This window comes from Talpa occidentalis, unplaced genomic scaffold, assembly GCF_014898055.3.
Source record: "Talpa occidentalis isolate TD23 unplaced genomic scaffold, MPIMG_talOcc4v2.1 talOcc4.16, whole genome shotgun sequence".
NCBI classification, from domain to species: Eukaryota; Metazoa; Chordata; class Mammalia; order Eulipotyphla; family Talpidae; genus Talpa; species Talpa occidentalis.
This window is the reverse complement of record NW_023601653.1, coordinates 34888916-34910431: the sequence shown is the minus strand read 5'-3', so window position 1 is coordinate 34910431 and position 21516 is coordinate 34888916. Positions and strand designations below refer to the sequence as shown.

The 21516-nt window shown below is 33.1% G+C and overlaps 1 protein-coding gene across 4 annotated transcripts in view; it reads left to right on the top strand.

The window, feature by feature from the left end:
* CNOT2 (CCR4-NOT transcription complex subunit 2) overlaps window positions 1–21516 on the top strand; it is a 105913-nt gene that overhangs the window by 54158 nt on the left and 30239 nt on the right. For all 4 annotated transcript variants that reach the window (XM_037513998.2, XM_037513997.2, XM_054696233.1 and 1 more), the window contains 2 exons: window positions 10771–10893; window positions 20254–20320. In XM_037513998.2, the coding sequence (XP_037369895.1) occupies window positions 10783–10893; window positions 20254–20320 (178 nt within the window). In that variant the 5' untranslated portion in view covers window positions 10771–10782. The remainder of the gene's footprint in view (window positions 1–10770; window positions 10894–20253; window positions 20321–21516) is intronic.

The window sequence follows — 21516 nt, the reverse complement described above, 5'->3', positions numbered from 1 at the left end:
TTGAAGGTCCTGTGTTTCCTTACTGAGGAATATTTTTCATTTTTAACTGCTTCATATAACTTAGTTCAGAATTCTAACAGTCCTCTATAAAACATTTGCCACCTTCAATAATATTTATGTTATTGGATAGACATTATCATAAAATAACTTAAGCATCTATTTTTATTTGCTTTAGTATTCCTTATAGTCATAATCTAGTTTTTCTGAATCAGTAACTTTATATATTATAAAACAAGAACTCACATTATTTAAGTCCTATAACTGGATTGATTTGTTTAAAATACTGTTATCTAGTATGGTTAAAATTATTTTAATTGAGGACTCTTTGTTTTTATCAGAGTAAAATGCTTTTAAAAAATTAATTTCCTCCCGGTGAAATACACCTATGCCAAAAGGTATCCCTGATTTTTTACAGACTCACCGTTCCACTTTTAGAAATTTAAATATCCATGTAGTCCAGTAGTCATTCTGCTATTTGATGTTATCAATATGTACAAGAACCTTACATGAAATGTTGAATTCTTAGGAGAACAAAGAAAACAGAAGTGGCCAGGCAAAGAATTTTAACATTGTCTTAGATATTTTTGTGTGGCCAGGTTAGCCCTATTTGTACATTTTCTAGAAAAGTATGTAAGTTTATAAAAAGCTCTGTCCCTCCCCAACTACTTTCTTGATTAGTATTTTGAATCAGTCTGAGAGAGAAGATTGTGGGGCTGAGAAATAATCGGGATGTAAGCAGGGAGTCGTAATGTTGAAAATGGACATTCGTATCTTTATAGCATGATTTCCTCATTTTTCAAAGAGCAGAAGAATCCCGTTGTTTTTCGTGTTCTGGTTGGACTCCTTTCTTATTGTTTGCTGGAGTTTGAACTTCAGAGCTATGGTTATCAACCCTGCTGTAGTATCTCAGGGGAACTCCTAGTGTGGGGCTGGTACCATGGCTCAACCTCCAACCTTTCCTTCTTAACTTCAGCCTCCAGCTCTGATTTTTCTAACCCCCAGAGTAGCAAATGTTGAAAGTTGTACAGGTAAGTTTGGTGGGAAAGGCTGAGGAACAAATGCTACTGTCATTAGTATTTCAGAGGCAGATGTTGGGCCATTTACCAGCGAGTGATTTTGTTTGTTAAAAAATAAATTTCTTATAAATTCTTTTTCTCCTAAGCTATCTCGTTATTAAGTAAAGGAGTCCGTGCTCTAAGAAATGATTTTGCTTCTCGTAAGATATGAAACAGGGAATACCTTAAACTAAATAAACCATTAATATTTTAATGCGGAAGAACGTTGTTAAGTTTTATTTTTAACTTCGTGTGGTACTACTACAGTATTTAGTAGGATCAGAAAATTCATTTTCAGAAGAAGCTTAGAAAAAGAAACATTATATCATAGACTAAAATTTTGACTTGTGTGACTTCTCTTAGAAGGAGACATGTTTTAGTTTCCCTCACTAGCTTTAGATCTGCCATTTTTCTCTTTCCCAACATTTTAGGGAAGTACCTATGTTTTTAATTTCTGCAGGAATAAAAATTTCAAACATCTCTTTCTGTGAAGTATAACAAGAAAGACTGGAACATTTCTACCAATATCTAGATTTGAAGTTAACAGAAGTAAGTATAGAAGCAGTGTAGAAGGGCCTCCCTGGTGGCACAAGGGGTTAAGCACCGCACTATGAAGCAATCCGCAGCCTCTGCACCATGAATTCGATCCCCAGCTGGCCAGGGATCAGCCCACATGGTGCAGCAGACCTCTCCTATCTCGCCTTCTGCTCCCCTCAGCAGTGTAGTGTATTTCTGTCAGTCTGCCTGTTCTGTTCCCCACTCTGTCTCTGGTGAATCCTCTCACCCCCCACATCTCTGGCCTGTACCCCAGCTCTTGTTTGCAAAAATAAATAAATCTTAATAAATAAATGAAAGTTTTTTTTTAAATAAAGTGTAGAAGGCACAGTATCTTATACGAAGTTCATCAAATATTTGTTGAATTAATAAGTTCACCAAATTCTTATGTGTATATGAGTAACAGGGGAGAGTTGAGTGAGAGAGAGAGAGAGAGAGAGAGAGAGAGAGAGTGTGTGTGTGTGTTTGTGTGTAAAATTTCAACATTTCTGGCATTTTCTGCCTGTCTTCTTACTGCCTAAATATGATCAAACATTATGTTTTTTTTCCTTAATTCATTATTTTTAAAAATAATTGTTAGCAGAATAGCCCTGGGTCTGCGCTACTTTGCTTATTAATATTATCCTCTTACACTGTCATTTCTCAGCTTTAAAAATTTAGCTCTCCCTAATCTATCTTGCATAGTTCTTATTCATGATTTCTAGATTCTTTTGCACATAAATGATACTCAGAATTATACCCAGGAAAAATAAACTAATATGACATATGATGCTATCATTTCATCAGAGAATGTGTGTTAGGCTTAGAGCGATTGGAACACCAAGTCCCTGTTATTTGGGGTCTTAAAATAGGTTCTTAAAATATAGAATCCTCAGCAATTTATCTTTCCTCTCTCAAATTTTGTTTTGTTTTTGTTTTTAATTTACTGATAACTCTATAGATAGCCCCCAGCCGTAATCCAGTTTATTCTGTAGTTCCTTCCTCCCTCTTTATTAGATGGGTTAACTTTTTATCCTCCCCCACCTTTAAGGATTGGTTTTATTTCACCCTTATTTTTAAATTTCCTTTGTGACTGGAGGATTTGTTTTGTATTTTATCTAAACTTAAAGCTTTTTACTATTAAATGTCCTTTCACTTGTGTTTTATAAATTTGCATCTTAATATTTGAAGATAAAATGCTGCTTATTTTAATTTTAGACCCTATTGGATGAATTCTTAACTTTAGATTATTGCTCATAAGGCATACCAACTCTGGTTGGTTCTTTAGTTGGGTATATGATTGTATGTGTGCTTTTTTCTAAAATGGATTAGCACATTCTGAATGATTATGAGTTTTAATTATATGACACTACACTTTTTAAAGTTTATATGTTGGTGGTTTAGATTTTAATATATAAAGCATATTGATAAGGTGATTTTTAGATTTTGGAAAACCACAAAGTCTGTTTCTTCAGGCTGCAGCATACCTGACGTACTCTCACTAGATCAGAGTAAAGTGATAGGGGCATTTAGAGGCTATGGTAACACTCAGAGAACTCATAGGTTTTCTTGGGTCTCATATAAAGGGATGGTTTTGGGGATATCATCTGAGTAAAGCAGCTGCAGGAACCAGATTTTAGTGAAAGGTTTTTGGATTAGGCTGAGTGATTTGGTCTTCTCTGTGTTCTTCTTCATTTTCTGAGCTGTAGGTTATCCTATTTGTTTGTTTGTTTGTTTAATAATACTGTTTTAAAAATATTCCTGTAGCCACTGAAAAGACTTGGCCAGAACATTTATCTGCTCTGCAAAACACTGCCTGTGGATATGTTCATATAGGCTTCTATTAATAGTTTTCTCCTGAATCACATTTCACAGGAACACATGTTTTCTGAGCTTTTGTTTACCTGTTAACTGTTTTCAGTATTCACGAAGGATTTTATTACTTGTTTATCAGACATTATACACTGGCTAAAAATATGAAATCAATTACTTTTTAGTTTCATGCTATCAATTCAAGTGGATGAATTAGAAATTCTACCTTCAAAATTTATCTAAACCCTCTATTTCTTAGAATCCTCCTAAGTAGATTCATGAACTATTCAATATACATTTATCATATTAAAAATATCAAGCCAGTAGGCCTCCCTGGTTGCCTAAAGGTTAAGTCTCAGCGCTACCACAGAGAAGGCCTGAGTTCAATCCCTGGCCAGGGAGCTACCCCACATGGCACAGGAGACCTGTCCTGTCTCACCCACTGCTCTCCACTCTTTCTCTGGTGAATCCTTCCCCCCACCCCCGTCTCTCTCTCTAGCACCCACACACACACCCCTCTGTCCTGCACACCCCAGTTCTATGCAAAAATAAAATCTTAAAAAAAAAAAATTAAGCCACTGTCTCTTCTAGAACTATAGGACTTCAGGAGTTATGTTTTTTTTTTTGTTTTTTTTTTTAAGATTTATTTATACAAGAACCAGGGTACAGGCCAGATGCACGGGAGGGTGAGAGGATTCACCAGAGACAGAGTGGGGAACAGAACAGGCAGACTGACGAAATTCACTGCTGAGGGGAGTAGCGGACGAGACAGGAGAGGTCTGCCTCACCATGTGGGACTCTCCCAGCTGGCCGGGATTGAACCGGTGCTGCAGAGGCTGCAGACAGCTTCACAGCGCAGCGCTCAACCACCTGCGCCACCAGAGAGGTCTTTTTTTTTTCAAAGATTTATTTATGCATACAAGAACTGGGGTGTAGGCCAGAGGTGTGGGGGGTTGCAGAGACAGTGGGGAATAGAACAGGCAGATTGACTGAAATACACTGCTGAGGGGAGTAGCAGGAGAGAGAGGAGAAGTCTGCTGTGCCATGTAAGATTACCTCCCTGGCCGGGCATCAGTTAGCTTCATAGTGCTGAGACTTAACCCCTTGCGCCAAGTTACATGTTTCTTATTTGAGAAAATGAAGATTATTTGTTCTCCTAAGGGTTTCCAGGTATTAAGGTTTTTTGTTTGTTTTGAGAAACTAGGTTTGGTTTTGGTTTTGTTGTTGTGTTCATTACATGTGCAGTTTTCTCCTTTATTTAAGCCTCCTTATTTATGTGTTTTCCAGGAGTGAAATAAAATTAGGATTGTTTGTAACAGTTGTGATGCAGGTTTGGAGCTCAGATTCCTGTTACCAAAAAAGGCAGCTAAAACAGAAATTCCTTGGGTTATAAATATTTCTAGGTTGTTGATGTGGAATTGTTGATTTTATAATGAGAAAACATGTTTCAAGCATGTTAGCAGTAAAACTCCTTGCTACTTTAGAGAGAAAATCCATAAGAATTTTAACCCAGTCTCTAGATTTATCTACATATTTAATACTGCAGTGTCTGCTTCAGTAGCTTATAAAGAAAGTCAGAGTTTTGTTACAATCATCCAAATTCTTTGAATGACTACATTATGTTCACTAAATTTAAAAAGAACTTAAAAATAAGATGTATATAATTTTTAAATATTTATTTCTACTTCTCTAAAGTATTCCCTTGATAACTACTTTTTAAGTGGCATAACTGTTCTATTTAACATAATTTTATCTAAAACAACTACTGTCCATCTGCTAAAGACTGACTTTCGTTTCTTACACCTCTGCTCAACCCCTTCCCATAATTCTGCTGAAGAGCTCTTTTTACCCCTTACTACTGCTCCTTTATGAAGCTTACCGTTTGGGGAGAACATAGACATTAAACTATTAGTATATATGTGTGATAAGATAATACAGGGGGTAAAAGGGGAAACTCTAGTAGGTTATCTGCATTCAGAGCCCATCTCTGTCACTTACAGATACATAATCTTGGGCAAATTATCAATAGGTATATGAACTTGGGCAAGCAACCTAGTATCTTTGGTTGTCAGTTTTCTCATCTGAAAATGAGTATTACATTCAGTAAATTATGTAATTATTATTAAGTAAATTATGAGCATTACAATGTCTGGGTACTTGTGGAGAGAGTCATGGTCAGAGAAATACTTAAGGCCTTGTAATTGTACCCTGTTTGCAAGCATTTCAGTCACTAGTGCCATGATGAAATTTTTGTTTTATAAATTTACTCTGGCTGATGTGGGAGAGTAGATTTAAGAGGAATAAGAGTAGATTGATTCCTGTTTCAAGGATACTGGAAATTCTTTTGCTGAATAATGACAGATGGGAAAATATGATTTTAATAAATATTTAGCGTTAGTTTGATCAGTCTGAGTTTTAATTGCTTAAGATCACAGGGGTTATGAGTGGTATTTTTCAGAGATTATCATGATTATGAGCAATATGAACAACACAAACTAAGCTGAGGCATAAGGCAATATGAACAACACAAACTAAGCGGAGGCATAAGGTTTGTGTTAGATTTTGAGATAATTATTGCTTCAAGGTTATGTAAAGTCACAATCTCTGGTGTCTTGGTCTATATCCTCTAGGTAGAGCAAATTAACAAAAGATCTGAAAATAAGAGATTGACAAAGTCAATATAGTGGTGGTTAATATGACACCGCAATAAAAGTGTTAGTTGAAGTCTAGTTAGTTCTTCACCTAGATTTTGTACTGCTTTCACTCCCTACTCTTGCTCTCATAATCTGACATTGCTAGCTTAGCCTCCTTTGTCTTATCACTACCACCTATTGGACATTCTCCATATTAGCTATATTAAAAGTTATATTGTTTACTGTACTTCCTCACTTCTAAGCCCTTGTACATGCTGTCTCTTAAGTCAAAATTTGCTTCCTCTTCCCATCCCACACACTTTCTTTTTTATCAAGGCTTTTTTCAAACATTTCTTTTATAATAAAATCTTTCAGTCTTCCCCCCTCTAAGTTAGGTATTCCCTTATTTGTATTCCCAGAGCATCTGTATAGACTTTTGTATTGTCATTGTTTTTTTTACAGGTTTTTCCTAAGGTATACTGAGTTGTTTTTTGTTTTTTTTTTTAAACTTGAGACTAATACTTCTTCAGCCTTTGTCTTTATTAGTACAACTTTTGGCATAATTCATAGATTATACTCTTACTATGTTCATTAAAATATGAAGAGAGACTAGTTAGTAGACAAAAAAAATCTAGGCTAGAACTTAGATGATAGAAGGTATTGAAAAAGCAGTTGTGAAAGCCACTGTGAGGGATAGAACAAAGAAAGAGAAGTAACTCAGGAAATAATTTTTAAATATTACGGATTAGTTTATTCATTTGTGCCTCTCAAGTAGAAATATTAGAACCTTGAGTGGTGCCTTGAGTGGCTTTGGACTTTATTCTGTGTAAATGGAAAATAGAGGGTTTGAGGCGGTTTAAAAGTGACAGTTTGGCATACACGCACACACACACACATATTTTAATGACTATAGTTACTCTGTGAGGAATGGACAAAACAGGTAAGAGAGGAAAAGGTTGATGAGAGATGACCATGGATCATTTAGAACCTTGACTTAAGATTGGAGATAGATTTTTAAATTAACCTACATTTGTTTACAAACAGGAAAACTATCACTCTGCCCTGGGATGTGTTTTTTTTCCCTGGGAAATAGGACTTCATGCCTGGCCTAGCATTTACTAACATTATAGACAATATATGGCCTTGCTGAAGGAAATTTGTGAAAAATTAAATAGTTTGAATATGATCTTAGTTTATTTTTAACCTTTCCCTATTTATCTTTTCAGGTATACATACATATTTTCAAGCACCAGTTATAAACTGTTGTCATTTTCTTTCCCAGACCATTTATAAAGCACCAAGCCTTCCTTATCCCTTCTGTTTTCAATACCACCTGGACTTCTCTGAAGTTGTTTGCTATGATGATCTCAAGTTGAAATTCTGCAAATGCTTTGTCTCTGATAATTATTATTTACTGCATTTAACTTGGAAATACTATAAATATTGAGAGTATCATGCCTTAGGAATTCCTAGCCTGTTCAAATTAAACAATGAAGAATTATGCTGAGAAAATTCAGCAAAATTAGTCCCTCCATTTTGCTTGTCAGCGTATACTACTTTATTTTGAGGCCAACTCTTTTTAGGGTCAGATTGATTGAAAAGATTATTAGTGTAAGCTAACCTATATATGTATATTTTCTGCTTTGTTTTGTGGAATCAATGGAAAGATGAAGGGCGTTGATTAAATTATTTAGATCTTACTCAAAAAAGGCTTAAGAAACATTGCTTTTGGTACATGCCTGTTCATATTCCTTTGTGGTATAATCTCAGTTTTTATTTCTCATTATAATCATTACAATCATTACAATCTCAGTGCAATCATCTGGTATAATTGTTTAGAGATAAAATAGTTAACAAAGTTGATCTATACATTTGATATGTATACCTGACAAATTGTACATACCAAAGAATTCAGTGAGTTTTGTTTGTAATTGTGAAATACTTTTATTTTTAAATTCATTTTTTAAATTTCCATTTACCAAATTGACTTTAATATATACAACATATCAGTAAATTTTGATATAGTGTTTACATACCCTCTTTGAAATGATAAAAATTGATTTCTCCGTTTCTTTGATTCTTTCTCTTATCCAGGAGGCAATTTGAATACCTTGCCCTTTCATATCAAGCATTCATTTGTGTCAGCTGTCCTTCAAATACATCTTTTACTCCTGTCATTACCACAGGGTAGTCTGATCCATGGTCATCTCTCATCAACCTTTTCCTCTCTTACCTGTTTTGTCCATTCCTCACAGAGTAACTATAGTCATTAAAATATGCATGTGTGTGTGTGTGTGTGTGTGTATGCCAAACTGTCACTTTTAAACTGCCTCAAACCCTCTATTTTCCATTTCACATAGAATAAAGTCCAAAGCCACTCAAGGCACCACTCAAGGCCACTCAAGGCACCATAGGACTTGGGCCCCACCACTATCTCTGACTTCAGTTCCTACCATTCTCTACTAAGTTCATGTTGCTTTAACCATACTACCCAGGATCTTGCTGTTCTCTCTCTACTGAATTTTCTTCCTACACAGGCCTTTGCATGGTTGGTCCTCTTTCTTCTTTGCTTGATTGTTACTTCCTACTTTCACCCCTTCTGACTATTCTAAAATATTTTCCTGTCCTGTTCCATCAATCTATATGGAATGAAGGACAGCCCATTTAAAACTAGCTTTTGTAAAAAACTGATTATGTTATCTGTTTTTCTTTCAGATTCTGCCATGTGTCAGAGAATTCTGTTTCATTCCAGTATCCATCCCTTGATGCTCTTTCATTTGGATAGCAGCATATTTAGTTCTTTGGGGTGTTGTGGGGTTTTTTCTCTTCTGAAGTCACATAAGAATTAGCATTTTCACTGATGTCTAATTTCTGTGTTGAAGCACACAAAACAAAAACAAAATTCTGCATATTTGTATTCTCTCTGACACAAAACAGTGAATCTGGGAAAATCTGGTATTGATGGAAGAGTAACATTTCTGTTTTCCTTTCAGGCATTTCTTATGTTTAGTTTTGCTTTCAAAACAGTAAAATCTTCTTTGTACAGTATTAGCAAGAACTTTTTTATTCTATGCAGTTTCAGTTTTGGAATTCTATGAGTTATTAATTGGTTTTGATGATAAATGTTATACAAGAACTGTCAAAAGAGAAGTGTACTTTGTATCCATTTGAGTTAATTTATGTGTACAAAATTTAATGAGAAATACCCTGGTATTCTCTTGAAATTTTATTACATTCTTTAAGTTTCATGCTAGTTTTCTCATGTCTGTCTAGTTTAGAATTAGAACTCAGTAGTCAAAGACAATTTAAATGAATCCTTAACTTTTGCAAAACAAACTTTAAAAATCTCAGATATAGAGTCTTAACTTGCAGGCCAGAAAGTGCTTTTTCGCACCCTTTTGTGAAATAAAACTCACTAAAAATACTTTCTTCCCTAGTAGGAACTTTTTAGGGGCCTTGATGGATAGGGATGTGGAATGCTAATCCTGTGATTGCATTCAGAATTATAGAATAACTTCATGAGATTCTCTAGGGAGGCCACTGCCCAAAGAAAATTGTGTTCTTACCAATTAATAGACCCTTCAAAAAAATATTTCATACCTAAAGAAACTAATATCTTCAAAACTTAGCAAAGTTGTGGTTAAGATGTCCTCAGACCATTGTTCCGATTTAACTGAATGGCTTCTTCTCAGACCTCAATAGGAAGCATAGTTTGCATTTCCTATAAATTTAACAGAGGCCTTAAGATAGAGTAATTAAAATAGCCTAAAACAGACTTGCACATAAAATTTGGCCTTTAAAGCTTTCAAAATCAGTTCATCAAATCTGCTGATAAACAGTGGTCACTACAGTGTTTCATTTTAAAATGAGAAGTAAAACAAATATTGTATTTATAATCAAAGAAAATACCTTTCGTCATTTATGAGTGTACCAGATTGATGTTAAACTTGATGTGAGTTTCCTCCCAAAATTGTGTGTGTATTCAAGTCTTTACAAATCTTTTAGGGGGAAAACACAATGATCTTCAACAACTTCAGTCGGTACATAGTTTTGGAAACTGTAGAGGTCACCTTAAAAAAATAAAAATAAAAATTAGCACAGATTTAGTATTTATCTTGGTGATTGCTCAAAATTACTAGTGTTACATATGAAAAAAACTTAATAAACAAGTGTAAGCAGGTTATATACACAAGGGAGGTCATAAATTTACACCTTTATCCTTTTGTTTCATGAGTGGGAACATGTGAAAATTTCCAGTATGGCATTTTGCAGCAACTCTAATAGTGCTTTATCTCAGTAAACTTAGAAAAAGAGATAATTTAAAAAGTAGATATAGTGATAACAAAAGCACTAATGTTGAAGATGCATGTGAATTAATTATGCATTTTGCATAATTAATCTGAGGAAAAAAATCTTTGCTTGGAGAAGTTATATTTGAAATTATATTTGAAATTATATTTGCTGTTTTTTAAAAGCGACTTTCGGTTTTTTTTTAAAGTAAGTGGAATTATTGCATGAGACAGGCTTTAACTTTCTCCTCTTTTAGAACCTGGAAAAAACATATAATACAGTTCTGTAAAAGTGAGAATTACAGCTTTCTCATGTGCCCCATCAGCCCTTAGTTGATTCTTTATCACAGAAATACTGCCTTTATTTTCTCTATTTCACACAGAAGTAAGGTAAAGTCTCACGTTTCCCAAAATGTTACGTTTGATAAATGTAATGTTTTTGTTTAGGTGACAAACAGCATGTTTGGTGCTTCAAGAAAGAAGTTTGTAGAGGGGGTCGACGGTGACTACCATGATGAAAACATGTACTACAGCCAGTCTTCTATGTTTCCACATCGGTCAGAAAAAGATGTAAGTTAATCAGTTGCATTGTATTTACTCAGCAGTTTATGTTTATTTCCTTTGGGTTTTCTGAAATGCAGTATGTGAACTGCTGAGTGTCCCATCTTTAGTTTAATGACTGTGTAAACAAAGATGATGAGCTTATATTCTAATTGGACACAAAAACCCCATGATTCACAAGTTGGGATATGGAAATCCTGTAGGGTAGGAAGTCCTCAAAGACATGAAGTAAACATGGTATTACTTTTAAAGCATTCATTGTTTTTTAATTTGTTTAGTAATTTGTTGTTTTTAATTTAAAACAAAATGTACACATAGTATAGAAAACAGACTTATACAGATGTAAAGATACAATGGCACATATAAATGAACTTTTAATTTTGTTTTGTAACCTAACTGTAATCCTAGACCTCAGGTAGAAAGAACATTTTTCTCTTCAACCATAGGGATGCTACAATAGACAAATTATTCAACAACTATATACAAAATAATGGAAAGTGATATATTATAGAAGCATGAATCAGTGCTTTGGAAGGCTAGTTCTATAATCCTATTAGAATGAAAGGTATTTAGGATCTAGTCAAGTCATAATAAGTTGATAAAATATTTTTAAATAACTTCAGTTATTTTAAACGTGGTAAGCTACTTTCAAATAATGCACTATATATTATAGTTAAACCAGTTGCATTCTTGCACTTTATACTTGCCCAGCCTTTTTCCTCTCTCCAGCCTTTACAGATACACTGTTTGTAATTTCTCTATCTATATGGCAATATATTCTAGTTATTAACGTAATGAGATTTTTGCTGATGTTTAAAATACTTATCCAATCCTAAGATATATAACAAACACCCTCATTTTTTTCCATCAAAGTTGATTATTAGTAAATCACTTTCTGTGTCCTTTTAGAATTTTATTATTATTTTCATAGCAAATTGACTTAACAAGGTTTAAGTTAGGATTTTGGTGGGCTAGGCTTTCCCTTCCTATTCCTATTATTTTCTATATTAGTGTCAGTATCATTTATTTTTACTTGAAGATTATGTCAGTTGCATCATTTGGACTCTTTAAATTACGTGTATGATGGCTTTTTTTTTTACAATTAAAATGCAGTTGAATAGTTCATTGAATATTGTATAATTTTCTGTTGTTTTACTGCTCTTCTAACTGTTTGCTATTTGATATAAATCATAAGTGAATTATTCCTTACATAATATAAATGCTTAGATATTGATCTTATAGTTAAAGAATTTAGGGTGTCTTTCCAGTACCTCACTGCAGAAACTAGTAATGGTACATCAACTATCAAACTAATCTATGTATTACTGTGATTCTGTAGTGTTAATTAAGTTTGAAGAAGAAATGGTGGTGGAATGTTGCTTACTGATGAAAAAGCATTCTTATTCAGGAAATACGAAGCTTTCACACTGAAATCTGGAGTAAACTATGTACAGAGATTTTAGTCAGATACTGTCTTCTAGAGAGCAGGAATACTACGTATTAGTGACTTTTAGTCAGCATTATTACAAATGCTCACACACATACATGTTATCATTCCAGTTTTGTTGTTTGTTACACAAATAATTCAGAATAGTTTGCTTCACAAAACCTTTTTTAAAAATGAAGAAGGTAATGAGGCCTAGATATTAAGAAATGGGACTCTAAATGAGTATAGTTACGTTTTTGGGTCTTGACTTTGCATGTTAGCACTTCAGATAGTTAGAACTTCAGATAGCAAGAAGACTTAATTTTCTCATCTATGGATTAGAATTATATAGTAGTAACTTACAAATTTATGCTGTTGCTATACTTTTTTATTGCAAAATAGCACAGGGATATTATACAATTTTAGAAAATATGTGTGAAAAGAGTAAAATAGCCCTAGTGTTGTCAACCAAAAATAATAATTATTATTTACACTGTTTCTAAGATATTGGTTTTAGTCTTAAATATTTTATTTTTTTTTAAATATTTTATTTTAAAAAATATTTTATTTTATTTTATTTTAAAAAAACTCTGGGGTGGGCCTCCCCGGTGTCGCAGCAGTTGAGCGCTGGGTTGCAAAGCTGCCCGCAGCTTCTGTAGTGCCGTTTCTATCCCCGGCTGCCAGGCGAGGATCCCACACAGTGCAGACCTCTCCTGTTGCCCGCTGCTGTGCTCAGCAGTGTACTTCGTTGCTCTGCCTTTTCTACTCTCCACTCTGGCTCTGGTGAATTCTTTCACCCTCCCGCGCCTCTGACTATACCCAGTGCTTGTATAAATAAAAAAATAAATCTTTAAAAATAAATAAATCTCTGGGGCATAATAAGATTTTCTCCTAGAAAGTACTAATTTTTACTCTTATCAGCTCTCTCCGTGCTCTCAAGAATACCAATTAATGTCTTTGTCTTTGTAAATAGACAGAAGAAATTTTTGCTAAATTTATAAGCCACACGTAAACATACAGAAGTGGTAGGTCTTATCCATGTAGTTATTGGACATTTGTTATTTCTTCCTTCATGTATTACCTTTTTATCTTTGTATTGAATTTGAATTATCAGTCTTTTTTTTTAATGGTATCTGTTTTTGAGATCATACTTGAACTTTTCCCAACTACTTTCTTCTAGCACTTTTGTACTTCATTCTTGATATATAACTTGTGTCCATTAGAAATGTATTTTGGTTTAAGGAATGAATTTATTATGCCCTTCCTTCTTTCCATGAGGTTATCCAGTTCTTAAGATCACAAGTCAGAAAACTTTTCTGTAAAGGATCAGGTAATGCCTTTTAATATGTAGGGTTTTATAGCTGTCATTTTTGTTATATTTTTCTGATTGGTTTTGTATGGATATGTAGAATGTGTGTGTGTTTGTGTATTTTATAACCAACTTCCTTACTGAATTTTTATTAGTTTTTTAAATTTGGAATGTGGGCTCTAGGAATCCTACTTTATGAACTTATATCTTAGCTACATGATTTACTAGCTCTGTTGTCCTGGGCAAGATTTTTAGTATGTGTCTCAGTGTTCTCATCTGAGAACAATCCTAGTTGCCATAAATAACTGCTGCAGGTTAACACAAGCATGAAAGCTAGGTATAAATTCAAAATGGTTGCTGTTTTATCAAAATAAGGAAGTAGTCTGTGTTCACTACTTTTAAGACTTTTTTAAAAAGTATAGCATCACACTTCCATGTGACAAAAATAAATAATAGTATATGACTCATGGGTTATTGGATGGATTGAAGGAATAACTGCAAAACTTTCAGAAGCTCAGAAAGCAAATATAAATAAATGTTGTTATTAATGTGAAAATAAAGTGCAACATTATTATTCCATTGATTTTCTTCAACTTTTTTATATATATCACATGCAAATAATTATCTTTTTGTCCTTTATAATATTTTTGAAGAGAAAAAATTTAAATATATTTGGGGTAATTTTATATTTTTGTCTGTCTGCAAAATTAGAAAATAATCTTAAATTGTAATTTATGGTAAAGCACAACTGACCAGTAGTTGATTGAATCTTGAAGCCCCCTGTTAAAAAAATAAACCAAAAAAATCAGTTTCCCGATTTCTCCTGTTCATAGAACATAAAATGTAGTTTCTTTATCTTATGCATGGCTGTATAAATATTTGGGAAACTGGTTTATTTGAGACGTTTACTAGTTAAATTGACATGTATATGTCTTCTTTGGAATTCACTAATTTTGCTGACATTTCTATTTTGAAGTATAAAAGTAATTTGTAAGTATTATCTGTTACTTAAATGTATTCATGTGATTGAATAAATCATAGACAGTTTTAGTTTTTTTAAATGGTATTTTAATTGCTAACATTTTCTATTTCTAGTTTTATGAGTCTTTGTATACTTCATGGTTCTTAAGCATTATCATTTTAGAAGCAGCCTTATGGGAGCTTCTTTTCCCTTGTTTTAATACAGGCTGTAAAGACATGGAAGTGTGACACTATACTTTCTAGAAAAGTCTTAAAAGTAGTGAACACAGACTATTTCCTTATTTTGATAAAACAGCAACCATTTTGAACTTATACCTAGCTTTCATGCTTATGTCAACCTGCAGCAGTTATGGCAACTAGGATTTCTCTCAGACCAATTAGTAAAATACTGTATTAAAATCTAGTATAAAATAAGGATATTTTTGATTACTACTGTCATTGTCATACTCATGACTAGTATACTGCAGTTATGCTGACTGACTGCAGCTCATTGAATTTGTTCTGTCACAGGACATTGGCACTTTCTGTTTTCAGATCTATAAATGGTTCTCTCTCACTAAATCTACTACAATATCTTACCTAAGTAGGCTTCTCTCTAATATCACTTTTCCTAAGTATCCTTGTATATATACTGTCAGTACTAGTCCCACTATCATTCTAAATTCTTTCTTGCATTTTAGCAATCCTAACACCTACCTCTATGTGAAAGTACATATTTATTGTTTAGGCATAAGCCTTTCTATAAATTTGTTCTTTGATCTAAAATTCAGACACTGTAATACAGTGCTCATTACTATACTTTTCTTCGGTCCCTGGCCGCCGGGCGAGGGTCCCACATGGCGCGCAGACCTCTCCTGCAGCCCGCTGCTCCCCTCAGCAGTGTACTTCGGTCCTTCTGCCTGTTCTGCTCCCTGCTCTGGCTCTGGTGAATTCTCTCGCCCTCCCGCGCTTCTGACTGTATCCAGTGCTTGTATAAATAAATAAATAAATCTTAAAAAAAAAAAAAGGAATTTGAATGTTAAATGTTTACTAGGACATCATTATTAACTATTTCAGCTTATACTACACTTTTTGAAAATGATCTTGAAAACAATGTTTTAATCAAAATTACTTGAAATATCTTGTAAACTTATAATTTGCTATCTGATTTATAGGTTCTGTGACTTAGTCACTGTTTTTCTGCTACTTGTCTCTTCTTTTGGACATTTAAATATATTAATCTTCTCATAGTCTTTTCTTTTGTGCCTGTTTGCTGAATTCAGTGACTTTATTTTTTACTGTTTTTAATTTTAAGATGTTCTTCAGATTCTATCCAAATTTAGCATTTTCTCTCCCTTTGTCTCTTTTTCAAATTTGTAGATATGGTATAGTCAATCATACTTGTTCTGGAATAATAATAGAATGCTAGCAATTATATCATAGCCATACATTTAAGTATATTATACAATGAAATTTTAAAGAACATTTGAAAATTTATTTCATTTTTATTTTATTTTTTTAAGATTTATTTTTTATTTATACAAAGCTGGGGAACAGGCCAGAGGCATGGGAGGGTGAGAGGATTCACTAGAGACAGAACAGGCAAAAGTGGGGAGTGGGGAGCAGAACAGGCAAACAGACCAAAAGTACTCCTGAGAGGAGCAGCGGGCGAGACAGGAGAAGTCTGCTGCGTCATGTGGGAATCTCTGTGGCTGGCTGGGAATCAAACCCGCACTGCAGAGCCTGTGGACAGCTTCACAGTGCTGTGCTCAACCCTCTGCGCCACCGGGGAGGCCCTTTGTTTCATTTTTAAATGACTTTTGTGACTTTTGAATCTTTACTTAATAAAACTCTGTTGCATTTTGAAATCATTTATCTTTATGTAGAAAATGTAGTTGATTTTAATGTTTCTTAAAAAAGGTTTTGTCATTGCAGGTGTATTTATGGGAGGGAGTAATTAAGAAAGGTATCACTATTAGCAGGAGCAGTATTGAATATTTAAAACTTGTGTTATGGCTTGCTAACAGGAGCCAGATTTGCCTTTTATAAGCTTTTAAAATAGACAAATTCTAAACAAAGATCTTAGCTTTTTATAATCCTGGATTTCAGACTTGAATCTAGTAAAAATAGAAGTAATTTTAAAAACAGTTTCTAATTTGATTTCTTTGATATCTTATATATACATTAAACAAAAAATAAAAGGGTTCTTTGTTGCTTCAAGGAAATAACTTGATTCACCTTACTATTTCTTTTAATTATTTCTTGGTTTTTATTGTTTTACTGAAGTGCATGTTATAGGCTGAGAAATGAGGAAAAGTATAGTTATGATTTTTTAGACTGAAGTCATGATAAATAGGTTTTAACATTCTCCTGATTATGTAATACTTAGTGTTTTCCTACCAGTACCCCCCAAGAACATAAATTCTCTTTATTTTACCTCAATTTGTGATGATGAACTTTCTTTAACTCCTTATGCAAAAATTTATTTAATTTTAGGGTACTCGTCAATAAATTCCCCAAAAGTTGAATAACCCTCTATGACTGCTGTTAATAAGAGCCAGATCTGCATTGGGAGGAAGATTGGCTTATTAGCAACTGCTGCTACCATTTGTTAAACACTTAAGCTTACTGGGTGTCATATTTTACTTCATTTAATCTTCACTTTAGCTCTGAGGTAGGTAGTGATATTTCCATCTAATAGGAAGGAAACAGAGGCTAGACTGTCCTATATTTATGTGGCAGAATCAGGATTCAAACCCACATTTTTTTCCTTACTCTCAAGCTGGGTTATTTCTTATTAAGCTGCATTCCCTTCCTTAATGTATCTGTTGATCTAAAGTTCTCTGTTTTTCTAAGAAATTTACCTTTTGGTTATTACATTTCAGCATTTAAAAAAAAATATTTTTATTGTCTATTAATTGTAGTTGTACCAGCATGCATTTCTTGGGTATTTCTTTGCCTTCATAAATAACATTTCCCTCACTTTATTGTGTGTTAAATCCATTTTTAACACTGATGTAGTTCATGAGGCATGCTTTTGGAGTTTAAAATTACACAGTGTTAGGGATTGATTTGATAAGAAATTATATATTTGCATTTTGGACACATTTTAAGCAGTCATTTTAGCATGTTTGTATAACTGACCAATGCTTTGTTTACATAGATGTTTTGAAAGTTATAGTCTATTAAACTTAATATTATAAACTACTTTCATATTCCTTTAATTCGGTGTTTACTAATCTTCATGTACCCACATCTAGAGAAAATGATAATATTTAGTATGTCATAATGGTAAATGGATGACCCCAGTGCTTTTGGTCTCAAGTACTTGGCCCTAGGCCTCAAGCCCCTCTGTGGTCATGCTGTGCCTTCCAGTATTGAAAGGGCTGGTATCTTGACACACCTATAATTCATTAATGACTGTGTAACCTTTGTGAAAAAATAGACTAAAGGTTCTGTTCTTTGGAGTTATGTATTAAATAAACATAAATTTCTGTGAAAACTAAGTTTAAGTGGTCCATTCTAAAATGATCACATTATGGATCATTCTAAATCATTGCTGGCCTTAGAAACAGCTATAATCATTTGCTTTCATTTGTAGTTTGTACTAACAATAGGTAATCGTGATTCTTAAGAATTTTACGTAAACCTTTTACCTGCTATCACCAGTTAAAGTTCATTATATATTACACATTTCCTTTGATCTTGCAATTTGGAAATGAACCTTTAATGTGTTTTAAATATTTCCAGTTATGTGGTAACGGTAAGGATGACTACACCTAGCAAAAGAATTTGATCAGGTATAAAATGCATATTCAGGTTAATTTTAGATTGCACACCCTCTGCATTTGAAAAGGAGTATTTTTGAATTTTGATGCTTTTTTTTAAAAATTAGAATTTGTTACTATATTTAAATGCTGCTGTTTTTAGGTAGGGTGTAACTGAGCCCTATCTTAGAAGAGTCTGAAGTATATCATTAGTTTCTAACTACTGTTTTATACAATTTTTTGGTGAATTTTAGAATAATTAAAACCACTCAAAATTTTGACTTCAAAACAGCTAAAATTAGTGTTGTATGAAATCTCTAATGTTTAAATATTTTTCCTCATGGTTTGATGTGGTCGTTGTTAGCATAGTTCTTCTCTGGAAACTGCAGATTAGCCTCTGATAGATAGTTCCCTGCCTGGTACTTCTCCACCCACCTCCTTTTTCCCTGTTCTTTTCCATTTCAGCAGGACAACAAATACTGTTGCTCTACCACCAGAGTGCCTTTCCTCAGTAATTTCACTTGTACTGTTCTAGATTAGTATCTAACCATTTCCATCTTTTCTGCTTTTGAAATTGCCTTTTCAAAGCAGTTTGATAATGTCATTTTCTTGCTTAACTTTTTTTTCCTCTTCATTATCATAGTTGGTAGCCATCTTTGTATGGCATTTAAAAAGACCCTTTACCATCCAACCTCAGTATACTCTCTTTATTTTCCATTCTTCTATGCCCCAGTCTGCAGTGAAGTGAGCCTTATCTCTTTTCCCCAATTATCCTATTACCTAGTCACTCATATATCTTATTTTATTTGTGTTCTGATTATATCACTAACTTAAATCACACTTGAACTGTGTTTTTTCAGCCTGAAATACTCGTTATCTGTACCTACATCAGATATTACTGCCCTACAGAGTACTTCTGTTACCTCTCCCTTATTTAGAATTGTCTTCATCCCGTGATGTTTTCTGTTTTCTATAGAGCATGTACTGTATTGCATCTTAGAATGAATTAGGTACATAACTCATTCTGTTATTCCACAATAGCCTTCCACTTACATTATAACTCTCTTTATGACATACATGGTCCATGCTGTATTTAAGGTGTTTCGATGATTATTATAAGACACAGAATATACAAACACGTACCAGTATTCACAGAGTTCCATTTACTCACCTTAAATATCTACTATGTGCATATACTACCACATTCCATGCTAGTCTCTATGAGGAAATATGAATATAGCTTATTCCAGGAATGTTACATGCCTTCAAACAATTTATGTTCTAGTAGGAAAAAATGATATTGATGCATTAAGTTTAAAAGCAATTGCTGTAAAATTATCTGATAAATAGTATAAATAGTAATGTATATTTTTGTCAGTATTTTTGACTTTTTCTTTGGTATTGTATTTTCTTTCCATTTATTGCATGGTTATGAATATGATTAAGAGATATATCTACCCATTTGATACACATCTGTTCTTATAAAATACAGAACTTTCTATCTAGGTGATTTTATTTTTAGTTTAATAAAATGACTAGAATTTTAATGTATTATCTTAGAAACAAGTCACTTATGTATTTATATAGACTGGCTTTTTAAGATACTGTCTTCTTGTTTTTGTTAGCCTCATTTTATTTTTTCACAGAAGTAATAGTGTTCCTGTAGTTTCATTTATAGTAATATGAAAAAACTTCTGTAGTAATTAAAAGTTCATTCCAATCCACACAGATACTTTCATTCAATCTTGGTATTAGGAAATAGCGACTTTATTATATGTTTGTTTTATGTTTTTCTGAACAATGAGAAGTGTAGGTTTGACTCACATGGTATGTACAGATTTGTAAAGTGTAAATGCAATGTTCTATGTACTTTCTTTTATGCTCTAATATAATTAATTTGTTTCTAGATGCTGGCATCACCATCTACATCAGGTCAGCTGTCTCAGTTTGGGGCAAGTTTATACGGGCAACAAAGTAAGAATTTTGTATTTATTCTGGAATACTTTATTTAAAGAAAAAAAACTACCAAATAAAGAAAAAATAGTGCCGCCCTTGTGGGTATATCCTAGGATTTAAAAGGAAAGATAATTAAATTTTCAGTTTTCTTTATTTCACTTGCCATAACAAAACCTCATTATTTCAGTCCTTTCTAATTTATCATTTGTTGTTATTTGGATATAGGATCGATTGAAATTTGTTTCTGCATCTTATGTTCATTTGCAGTATTCTTGAAGAAGAATTTGCTAAACAAATTAAAAATAGACATCCTTGCAAGAGGAAGTTACAGGTTTTTTTGTTGGGGGGGAACCGATTGATTAAGTTGTCTATTTTTGTTTCTTGGCCTTTTTTATTGTAAAGCTCATTACTTAGCAGTTTGTGAAACATTCTTTGTTTAGCAAATATTTCTTCCTTTCCCTTAGCTCAATCCTGGCACAAAATTTGTTTTGACTCACAGATCAAAGCTTTTTCTATATGAAAGATTCATTTCTTTTAAAGTATTGAAATACTTTTATAGCGCTTAGCACAGTGCCTGGCGCATAGTAAGCGCTCAATAAATGTTACCCACTATCATAAAATTTTTATAAAACTAAATTATAAAATCTTGCTATTTTTGTCAAATTAATTTTCCCAATTATATAAGATTTTATCATCTCTGTTAATGTCAGAGACTGCTGATCTCTCATCTCTATTAATGGGAAGGGGAGTGTTAAAAGGGATGTAAATTCCCATTAAAGATTACAGAATAATTGGGTAAACTGGAGATGACAACTTTAATGATTGTCTTAACCAGCTTCAAATGAAAATCACTTATTTGATTTGAAATGCTTTACCAGTATAATAAAAGGCAAAGTTTTGGCAGGTATCAGACTAGTTTGTCATACCATTTTACTCTTCAAAATAATTTTGAAATTTCGTAGAGGGAAGAAACTTAATTTGTTAGAAAGACATAATTTCCATCTACTTTTTTCTCTCCATCTTTTGTATGTGGCCTTCCTCTTTTGATATGGAACACAATTTTGTTAATATGTAATTAGTAAATTATTAAATGCCTATGGATATTAGCAGTTTTCCTCTAGTTAAGTCAAAAACCTTTTAAAACCATTTTTATTACATAAAGGTGTTATATTTTATCCACAATGTTCATACTACTTGTTGAGTAAATTTTATTA